The 10548-nt window shown below is 59.8% G+C and overlaps 1 protein-coding gene across 1 annotated transcript; it reads right to left on the bottom strand.

The window, feature by feature from the left end:
• Window positions 1–516: 516 nt before the first annotated feature.
• On the bottom strand, window positions 517–10184 carry LOC149861775 (uncharacterized). Its single transcript, XM_090053810.1, has 8 exons — window positions 9981–10184; window positions 9632–9810; window positions 9092–9456; window positions 2988–3263; window positions 1755–1857; window positions 1531–1573; window positions 1299–1330; window positions 517–1182 (listed from the first exon to the last, which is right to left on the bottom strand). The coding sequence occupies exons 1-8, from the start codon at window positions 10182–10184 to the stop codon at window positions 1170–1172; spliced, it is 1215 nt and encodes a 404-aa protein (XP_089909936.1). The 3' UTR covers window positions 517–1169.
• Window positions 10185–10548: the final 364 nt, after the last annotated feature.

The raw sequence follows: 10548 nt of genomic DNA, 5'->3' as shown, positions 1-10548 counted from the left end.
CCTGCCCCTTCCTGGTCACCTGGTTTTACCAGTTGCCCCAGCAACCAGCTCCTGTGCAGCCCTGGTGACTGGCAGCTGAGCCTCCCCCTTTCTGCCACTAGGGGTCTCCCCAGAGCAGTCTCCGCTCTCAGGCGCAGGGCACCTGAGTGCACTGCCACAGACCCCCATGGAGGAAGTCAGAGCTGGGTGGAAGGGAAGGGCGCTGCCAGGGCTGGGGGGGCAGAGGGTGGGAGGCAGGGGCACCGCCAGGGCTGGGGGATCACTAGCTAGTATAAACCCCCGCTCACCCACAGCCGCTGTCCTGGGCTCCTGCCTGCTGCCAGCAATGGCTCGGCCCCACCACCCTTCCTGGCTGCACGGGCACTTCCCTGTCTGGGTTGCCAGGGAGAAGTCAGGCATGCAGCCCCCCGTGCCCCACTGTCACCCCCACCCCACTCCCCTGCTAGGGCCCCCAGCCCTCCCCACCAGGAGAGCACCCAGGTGTGTGGGGCTGCCCCCGAGGCACATTTGCAAAGCACAGGGAGAGCGCAGGGCACCCGGCGCAGCCACAGGGGCAGGGCTGTGTATAGCGCACACACCAGCAACACGTGTGCAGAGATGGGGCCAAAGCAGCGCACACGCTGGGCCCAGAGCAAGCGCAGCCATGGCGTATGCATGTGTGGATCCAGAGTGTGCTTGGCCATGGCACACGCAGGTGCACATCCAGGGTGTGTGCATGGCCATGGCACACACACGTGCGTGTCCAGCGGGTGTACATGGCCATCCGTGTCCAGGCGCGTTCACATTTACAAGCCACGGCCTCGCTTCTCGTGCCCACTTTTTATTACAAACACAGGAATCGGGGGATTCCTCGGCCCCCAGCCCCAGCCCAGCTGGAGAGGAGATGCCCCCAGGGCCGAGAGGGGGTGGGAGCCAGGGATGCCTCCGCAGATGTGAGCCCCACTGGAGCACAAGGAAGAGCCCAGGTGTCCTGGCCACTGCCCTCCCCACCCCCCAGCCCCGTCCCACAGCACAGGAGAGCCCCGGTGTCAGCGCTACCTGGGCCGCCCCGACTGGGAGCCTGGGTCACTTCTTCTTGACCTTGGCTTTCACGGTGGCGTCAGCTTTAGGGGGTCCTTGGGGCTGCGACGTCTGCAGCCCCCCCACCCAGAAAGCCACGGAGCTGTAGCTCACCTCCTCCTCCTGGCGACAGGATGGGTCAGGAGGGGGAACCGGGTGTCCAGGCCCCCAGCCCCCTGCTCTCACCCCCACCCCCCCCAGCAGCCCAGGTGCCCCCCCATGGCCCTGCCAGTCCTCACCTTTGGGGGGCTGTTGCAGGTGACGTCGGGCCCTGGGGATGGCAGAGACGGGTTAAAACAGGGGTCGCAAGGGCCCAGCCCCCTGCTCCCATGCACCAACGCTGCACAGGGGTGGTGACACCCCAGGATCCTGGGACTGGGGAAGTGCCTGTGAGGTCACTTTCTGTGTGCTCAGCGGGTGCCCATGCTGTCACTAGGGTGCCCCCGCTCTCTCGCAGCCCTCAGCACTCACCACGGGGGGCCACAGGAGTCCTGGAGCCGGTTCCTTGCTGTGCCTGGGGAGAAGGCAGCGTGAGCCCGGGAAGGGGGGATGGGAAACACCCCCTCCCCGGCCCCATGCCTCCCCCACCCCCCACGTCTGCTCGCCCTGGGCAGACCCAGGCTCCAGGCTCCAGGCCCCCTCCCCACCCAGACAACCCGTGTGTCCGGACTCCAGGCCCCCCACCAGGCCGGTACCTTTTGTTCTGGCCCCAGAGGTAGTAGAGGACAAAAACAAGCAGCCCCGTCCCCACCAGCGTCCCGATGACGATGCCAGCGATGGCGCCGCCCGACAGACTTCCTGCGGGCAGGGAAGAGGCGGCTCAGCCAGGTGCAGGGTGGGATGCAGCCCGGGTGCCACCAAGCCACATACACCGGGGGGTCGGGCTGGGACTCAGAGACCGCCACACAGGGGATGGTTGGGCCAAAAGAAACCCCAGGGCGCTCAACAACGACAAGGGCAAAGTCCCGCATTTCAGACAGGACAATCCCGGGCTCTGCAGACAAGGACCTGGGCTGGCAGGGGACAAGAAGCCAAATAGGAGCCAAGAGAGTGCCCTTGTTGCCAAACCGATCTGTGGAAACAGGAACGCAGTTAAATTGCAAAGAAGGGCAATTTTCATCATGTGTGCAAACGCCCAAGACGGCAAATGGCACCCTGGGCTGTGCTTGTAGGCGCATCGCCAGCAGATCGAGGGCAGCGATTCTTCCCTCTATTCAGCGCTGGAGAGGCCACATCTGGAGGCCTGTGCCCAGCTGTGCGCCCTGCACTGCAGACAGGACTGAAGGGAGAGCCCAGCAGAGGTCAAAGCAGGGGGCTCAGCGGCTGAGGAACAGGAGGGATGAGGAGCAGCTGAGGGAAATGGGCCGACTGAGCCTGCAGCGGACAAGACTGAGGGAGGATGTAAGAGCAGCCTCCAGCCCCCTGCAGGGGGGCTGCAAAGAGGATGGAGATGCTACAGCAGGGCAAGTTGAGGTCAGAAACGAGGAAGAACCATCACACAAGGAGGATGGTGAAGCGCTTGGACAGGCTGCCTGGAGCGGTGCTGGAGTCTCCATCCCGGGACGTGTTTAAGCCTCGGCTAGACAAAGCCTTGGCTGGGATGACCAAGGTGGGGCTGGTCGTGCTTGGAGCAGGGGCTGGAGCAGACGTGACCACCCCAGGTCTCTTCCCACCCACGTCATCTATGATTCTCTGACCCCACAAAAGTTTGGTGGTCATGAACCCCATTTGAACCCCCCTCCCCCCCCACAGAGATGGGACAGAACCCAGGCATCCAGGAGCTTGCAGACACGGGGTCCTGGCCGTGGGGGTCCCGGGCAGGTGTCAAGAGCACACAGACATAGCCCTCTCCCATGCTCAGTGCTGGGACCATGGCAGGCAGCAGCCTGACCCCAGGCAGCATGGGCTGGGGGTGGCCCCAGACTCACCTGCCTGCTGCCCCAGGCCAATGGAGATGGAGGTGGTGGCACTGCGGCCTGTGCGGGGGTTGGTGGCACGGCACTCGAACATAGCCATCTGCTCCATGCCCCTCAGCGCCAGGCTCAGGACAGCGCCGGTCAGGGCTGGGACCCGGTCAGAGCCATTGTGGGACCAGTGGAACCGCGGGGCCAGGAACGAGTCGGCCGCACACGTCAGGGTCACGTCATCACCAAGGTGCAGGTGCAAGGGCCCCATCCGGGCAATGTGGGCAGCGACCGGACCATCTGCAGGGGGAGTGAGGGATGACATTGCCCACGGCCATCGCAGGGGCAGCCACATCCCAGGGTGTGATACCAACCTGTAACAGGTCGCCCTCCCCGGTGCCATCTTTCTGGTTATCTGCGCCTTACATGAGGCGCCCTTGGGGCCTGCTTTGTAATTCTTTGGTCCCGCCCTAATCTTGCCTGCCATGTCTTGATGGAATATTAATTTTTCAAGTGGGAGACTTATTTTGGGTATGTTGGGGTCTCTCCCATTATGGCTTGACCCCTGCTTTCCCTAGCTAGGCCTCCCCATCCAAACCCACTAAACAGGGATTGACTCCGAGGCTCTAGCTTTTTTTTCCTTCCAGTGCCTGGAAGCTTGTGGCCCCCTTTCGGGCTCCCTTATTAAGCCCAGCGCTCCCTAGCCCAGACGCATGGAAGCTAGACCCATAACCTGAGGGTCACGGACTCAGGACCCAGGTGCAACCCCGAACCCGCCTCTGTCAGTCCAAACAAAAGACAAGATATAACTGTGCTCCGGTGCACTAGACCTCCCTGGCCTTTTTAAAATAGTCCTTCAAGTACCAGGGTTCGTGTCCCCCAAAACCTTAGACCCTCACTGGCACCGGGGTACCCACTCCATGGAGGGTCCCCAAAATGAGGCCTCCTCCATCCCCTAATAGCCTCTCCCAAAACACCGGTTCTCAATAACTAAAAGAAATATGGACAGTCCCGTCCATGTGCAATAACTGTCCTCAATAAAATAATAATAAAAAAAACATGTGATCACGTCATCTTACAGTTATGCGGGTCCGTGTTTTGGATCCCATTGGTTGGCTTCCGGGGCGTCTGCTGTCTCTCAGGGTTTCCATGGCCCCCTCTTCCAATGTTTGGACCACTCGCCAAGCCTCTCCCTGGAGCTTTAGGATGCACCCCCTCCCCTTCAGCTGCCTGCCCCACTACTGCTGTTCTGCCTTGGGTTCTTAGTCAGCTGACCAGAAGGGGTAGGCCTATAGTTGGCCCGGCCCAGCTATTAACCTCTTCCGCACCAGTTCCGCAGGCCCAGAAGGTTCCAGCCTTAAAGGGGCAGGCCTGCTTTCTAGTGAGAGGGCTAGGGTTCCCTGTTACACACCCCCCCTTCTCCTTTGTCTGGGGTCTTCCTTTTTCTTCGGGATCCTTGTCCTCTTCATACTGCCTTGATAAAAAATCCGCAGAGACGTTCTTAGTCCCGGGACAATGTTCCACCTCAAAGCAGAGACTGAGGGCCCAGGTCATCAGCCTCGCGTTGTCGGTTTTCATACTCTGTAGCCATCGCAGCAGAGCGTGGTCTGTGATTAACGTGAATTTCCGACCTAAGAAATAATATCGGAGCGTCTCTGTGGCTCATTTGAGCGCCAAGCATTCTTTTCCTATGGTAACATAATTTAATTCTGGAGGGTGTAACTTCCTACTGATATATGCTGTCGGGCGTTCTTCTCCTCCTTCCATTTGGCTCAACACCGCACCGATAGCCCAGATGGATGCACTGGTCAACATCATAAATGACTTAGTGAAGTCTGGTGTATACAGCAGGGGCTGCATTCACAGCGCATCCCTCATCTTTTGAAGTGCTGCTTCCTCTTCTGGTGTCCATCTCACTTTATTTGGTGCCGCTGCCCGTACCATTTCGGTTAAAGACACTACTAACTCTGCAAAGTGAGGGATGAATTTCCTATAATAATTTGCCATCCCCAAAAAGGCCCTCGCTTGCCTCTTTGTCCACAGAGTTCGATACTCCCTTATTGCCTCCACCTTATCCAACAATGGTCGTACTTTCCCACTGCCTACCTGGAAACCCACATACTGTGTTTCTTCTTTTCCAATTACACACTTCTTTGGGTTGGCGGTCAATCCAACCTTCCTTAAGTCCCGTTATACTGCCCGCAGTGCTGTTAAGTGCCCTGGCCAATCTGGGGTATACACAATAATATCATCTATGCCTGCCGCAGCGTAGCCCACATGCGGAGCCAGGACTCTGTCCATTAACCGCTGAAATGTTGCGGCAGCTCCGTGTAAACCAAATGGCATACATTGAACATGAAATAGGCCCCATGGGGTGGTGAAGGCAGTCTTTTCTTGGTTGTCGGGTGCTAAGGGAACCTGCCAGTAGCCTTTTGTTAGATCCAACGTGGAGATATAGCTGGCTTGCCCTATGTTCTCCGCCATTTTGTCCACCCTCGGCATTGGATATGCATCGAACTTGGTCACCGCGTTTACTTTTTGGAAATCGATACAAGGCCTAATTTTCCCATCTGGCTTCAGCGCTGCCACAATGGGGCTGCGGCACTCACTCCAGGACTCTTGTAGTATGCCCTTCTCTAGCATCATCCTAAGTTCCTCTTTTATCGGGCCTTGGAGTTGGTGAGGGATTCACCTCCAGTTCTCGCAGATCACTTGGCCCGGAGGGGTCCTTATTGTATGCATCGCGCCCTGAGCCTCCCCGGGGACTTCTTGGAACACGTCTCTATATTCCCTCACTAGTTCCCTTGCCTGCTGTCTCTGTTCATCTGAGAGTCTGGGAGCCACTTCCACTTTACTACCCCCTTGTCTCTCCCACAGGGAGGGTCCCAGTTCGGGTTCATCTGGTGGGGGGCCAAGTACAGGCATTCTCATTCTTGCCATGGCTTCAGCATGTTAATATGATAAATCTGTTTTTTCCTTTGCTTGTCCGGTTGATATACCTCATAACCCACAGGCTCTCTCTGGCGTATTATTTCATAAGGGCCTTGTCGTGTGCTAGAAGCTTACTTTCCTGATCCGGTAAGAGAACCAGCACACGGTCTCCTAATTCAAATTTCCTCTCTCGCGCCCCTCAATTGTACTGGGTTGCTTGTCGTTCTTGGGCCTCCCTCAGACTTCCCAGAGCTTCCCTCCATGCCGCTTCCAGACCTTCTTGCAGGTGCAACATGTATTGGACTTGGTTCTGGTCTTTGAACTGTTGTATGGACAACAACCAAGGGGAGTCCTTGATTTGGTTAAAGAAAGCTGGGAAGTACAACAAAGCAAAGGGGGAAAAGCCGGTCGAGGCCTGGGGTACCTCCTGTATCGCGAACAAGAAGAGAGGCAGCATCTGGTCCCACTTCTGGGGGCCCTCTACCACAAATTGGTCTTGTCTCGCCCCAGACATCCACCCATAGGGAGTTCATGCGCCATTTTTAGTAGAGCCTTTCGGTATCGTCGTGGCACCAGTAGTTGTACCACCTCCTCTTCCCCATGTCCGCCTCGCTCCACTCTATATAACAGCTCCTTCCTCACCTCAAATCGTGGGGTGGTCTGTGCCAGCTCAGGTCTCAGCTCTTCCCCATTCCCTTGAGCTAGGGGTTCCTGCCACGCGTATCGAAATCCTTCCTCTCTGCTCTATTCCAGGCGGAAATGTCCATCCTCCCACAGGTGTGTCATGTCCACCTCCTGCTCTACTTCCTCGTCCAAGGGAGGTAGCTCAGGCTCACCGGCAAATGCCTCTATTGTAAGATCATCCCCAAGGGCCACCTCAGACCTTGCGGCCTCGCACCATCTTTTCCCTGCTCCACATGGTCTCCCACAGGGTCCTGCTCCTGACCCTGGGTTCTCCTCCGAGGTTTTCCCCCTTGAGTTACTAGGGTAGTGCCGTGGGGTACCTTCATTTCTCTTTATCTCTCTCAAACTGTACGCCTGATCTATGCCTGCCAGGAGCTAAGGCCAGTCCCATCCCAGTATCATTGGGCAGGGTAAGTGCTCCACCACCCTGACCAGCATTCGGTGCACTTTCTCGCCTACTTGCAGGGTGACCCATGCTCAGTCTCGTATTTGCACCACCCCGCACAAACATCGAATGGTGAGTGGCTCCACCACTTCTCGGTCTCCTCTTAGTAAGGCGTTTCTCCGTGCTATCATATGTGATGAACTGGAGTCTAACACAGCTTGTATTTTCCATCCCTCAAACTTAACATCTACTGTCAGCGCCGTTAGTTCCTCTCCAGGCTCTGGATAAACCCTTGCACCATACCCACAGGTGCCCGCGGAGGAAGCTGTGTTTGTCCATCTGTCCCTCACCAACTTCTCTCTCAATGCTGGTTGTCTATCTGACTGCGTCTGCTGGCCCTGGACCACTTGGCACCTGAGCTCCTGCCTCAGTAGTTGTGCCCTTCCATCTGAGCTGTGGGTCTGTTCTGTCTTGGACCCAAGGGTTCTTTGTCTTATTCGGGTAAACCATCATTGCAGGGTACACATTACCTTGAGAATCTTCCTGGCTAAGGCACCTCTGTAACAGGCCGCCTTCCCCGGCGCCATCTGTCTGGTTATCTGCACCTTACGTGAGGCGCCCTTGGGGCCTGCTTTGTAATTCTTCAGTCCTGCCCTAATCTCGCCTGCCACGTCTTGATGGAATATTATTTTTCCAAGCGGGAGACTGCCTATTATTTTGGGTATGTTGGGGTCTCTCCCATTATGGCTTGACCCCTGTTTTCTCTGGCTAGGCCTCCCCGTCCAAACCCACTAAACAGGGATTGACTCCGAGGCTCTAACTTTTTTTTTCCTTCCAGTGCCTAGAGGCTTGTGGCCCCCTTTCCTTCTCCCTTAGTAAGCCCAGCACTCCCTAGCCCAGATGCATGGAAGCTAGACCCATAACCTGAGGGTCACGGACTCAGGACCCAGGTGCAACCCCGAACCCGCCTCTGTCAGTCTAAACAAAAGACAAGATATAACTGTGCTCCGGTGCACTAGACCTCCCTGGCCTTTTTAAAATAGTCCTTCAAGTACCAGGGTTCGTGTCCCCCAAAACTTAGACCCTCACTGGCACCGGGGTACCCACTCCATGGAGTGTCCCCAAAATGAGGCCTCCTCCATCCCCTAATAGCCTCTCCCAAAACACCGGTTCTCAATAACTAAAAGAAATCTGGACAGTCCCGTCCATGTGCAATAACTGTCCTCAATAAAATAATAATAAAAAAAACATGTGATCACGTCATCTTACAGTTATGCGGGTCCGTGTTTTGGATCCCATTGGTTGGCTTCCGGGGCGTCTGCTGTCTCTCAGGGTTTCCATGGCCCCCTCTTCCAACGTTTGGACCACTTGCCAAGCCTCTCCCTGGAGCTTTAGGATGCACCCCCTCCCCTTCAGCTGCCTGCCCCCCTACTGCTGTTCTGCCCTGGGCTCTTATAGGCCTGCCCCTTCCGGTCAGCTGACTACTTAACCTCTTCTGCACCAAGTCCGCGGGCCCAGAAGGTTCAGGCCTTAAAGGGGCGGCCTGCTTTCTAGTGACAGAGCTAGGGTTCCCTGTTACACAGCCCCAACACCCACCCCAGAGCTAGCCGCATCCCAGCGTGTGACACCAGCCCTGACGCCTACCCCAGAGCCAGCTGCGCTGTGTCTGAGCCCAAGGGCCGGGGGCAGCTGATACTCACAGATCACGGTCACAATGACCCCCTTGCTCCGCGCTGTGCTGATGGGGTTCCTGACCTCACAAGTGTAATTACCAGAGTCGTCCTGGCCGACCCCCCCACACCGTCAGGTTGTGGTTCCCCCGGGACAGCCCCACGTGGCCGCTGGGTACCAGGACAGAGCTGTCACGGTCCCACAGCAGCATCTGGGTGCTGGAGGGGGCCATGCACGTGAGCTCGAGGGTGCTGTTCTCCACCACCGTGAAGTTGGAGGACATCACCTTGGGCTGCAACAGCATCTCTGTGAGGGATGGAGGCGGCGTTACTGGGCTCCCACCTCCCCTGCCCACGTGCCCTGACAGGTCCTGAGGAAGGTGGGTTCCCACAGCCTGGACACATCTGGACCATTGTGTCTGTGGCGATGCCATGCCCTGGGGTCAGGGGACACTCACCAAACACCACCAAGTTCACGGTGACCTGGACACCTGTTGCGGGCAGCCACAGAGAATAGGGGCTCGAGTCACTGAGCAGGAGCCCCACGATGTGCAGGGAGCAGTCGGGCCGCCCCATCTCGCGTCCGGTGTAGTTGCGGCCGTTTCTCTGCCCCGTGCCCTGGGCGTAGGTGAGGATCTCGGCGGGTGATGCAGCCTCAGCCTTAGCCGCGCGGTACCAGGCGCAGACCGGGATGGGCGCCGCCGGCGGGGGCTGCAGGGCCAGGGTGACGCTGCCCCCCAGGCGCGGGGCCGGCGGCGGGGCGGCGGTGATGGCGATGCGGGGCTGGGCCGGGCGGGCTGCAGGCAGGAGCCCAGCACCGCGGCTGCGGGAGAGCAGAGCTGGGGCCGGGCCGGGCAGGGGTCCCGCGGGGCCGTCCCGCCCCTGCCCGCGCCCCCGGGCCCCGCGCGCACACGCGTGGCCAGTGCCAGGGCACACGTCTGTGCGCGTGCTCGCGTGTGCGAGGGCGCCGGGCCGGGGCGGGGGGGGGACCCGCTCACCTGCCAGCAGCAGCCGCCGGCTCGGCCCCGCCATGGCCCGTCTGCGCCCGCACCCGCACCGCACCCGCACCGCCGGCCCGTGTGCTGTGTGAGCCGCTGCCCTGCCACGGAGGGCAACGGGGCTGGCGGGGGAGCTCCAGGACACCGGCCGCGGTCTCGGCCTCTCTGCTCCCGCATGTCTGATGCAGTCGGGGAGACCCGCGGGGCACCAAGGCCCCGCCGCCGGAGGGAGCCCAGGCGCCCGGGCAGCGACTCAGAGCAAGTCGGCCAGGGCCCCCCGGCGCCGCGGCAGCCAGCACGGTCCCAGCCCCGGCTCCGGACCCCTCCCTGCCCCCCCGTTCCCCCTTGCCTCCGTGTTGTCACCTGCCAGGACCATGCCCCAGGGGCACGTCCCCATGGCCGGCACCTGGAGGGGCCCCTTGAGCCACCCCCCTCTCCTCCGGGCTAGGCCGGCCGCAGCCCCACAGCTCTTCCTGGCTGTGCTGGCGCTGGCGCTGGCACGTCTCTGTTCAGACTGCAACCTCCGGGGGGGCACGACGTGGGCTGTGGGCATGGCCAGGGGAGGGGGGGCTGCAGGTCGGGAGTGAGGGGCAGGGAAAGCCCTTTAGAGGTGCGCTTCCCAACAGTGCCCCCCACTCCAGAGGCACGGCCCCCCCAAGTCCCGGGGGACGGGGCTGGTGGGAGCAGTGCCGAAAGGGCTACAACGGCCCGTGCTGCAATGCCCGGGCCGCCGGCGACCGCCCCCCGCAGCTGGGGACTATTTGATGTCCTCAAGCCACGCGGTGGTGACCGCCGCTCCCTGTGAGCCGCCTGCGGCTGGCGGCCGGCGGTGGACGCGATCCCCGCACCTCCGATGGGGTGCGGGGCGGATCTGATGTTAAAACCCCCGAGGGAGGGGGGTCCCGCTGCTGGCCGCT

Source organism: Crocodylus siamensis, chromosome 6 (assembly GCF_052110815.1).
Source record: "Crocodylus siamensis isolate JL-2025a chromosome 6, ASM5211081v1, whole genome shotgun sequence".
In the NCBI taxonomy this organism is placed as follows: domain Eukaryota; kingdom Metazoa; phylum Chordata; order Crocodylia; family Crocodylidae; genus Crocodylus; species Crocodylus siamensis.
Note: the sequence above shows the minus strand (reverse complement) of the source record. Positions and strands in the feature narration are given on the sequence as shown.

Coding starts and splice junctions, on each gene's coding strand:
- LOC149861775 (XM_090053810.1), bottom strand. CDS start 10,184: ATGCCCACAGCCCACGTCGTGCCCCCCCGGAGGTTGCAGTCTGAACAG. Junction 9,457..9,631: donor CCGGCGGCTGCTGCTGGCAG/GTGAGCGGGTCC, acceptor GCTCTCCCGCAG/CCGCGGTGCTGGGCTCCTGC. Junction 3,264..9,091: donor CGTGAACTTGGTGGTGTTTG/GTGAGTGTCCCC, acceptor CTCCCCCTGCAG/ATGGTCCGGTCGCTGCCCAC.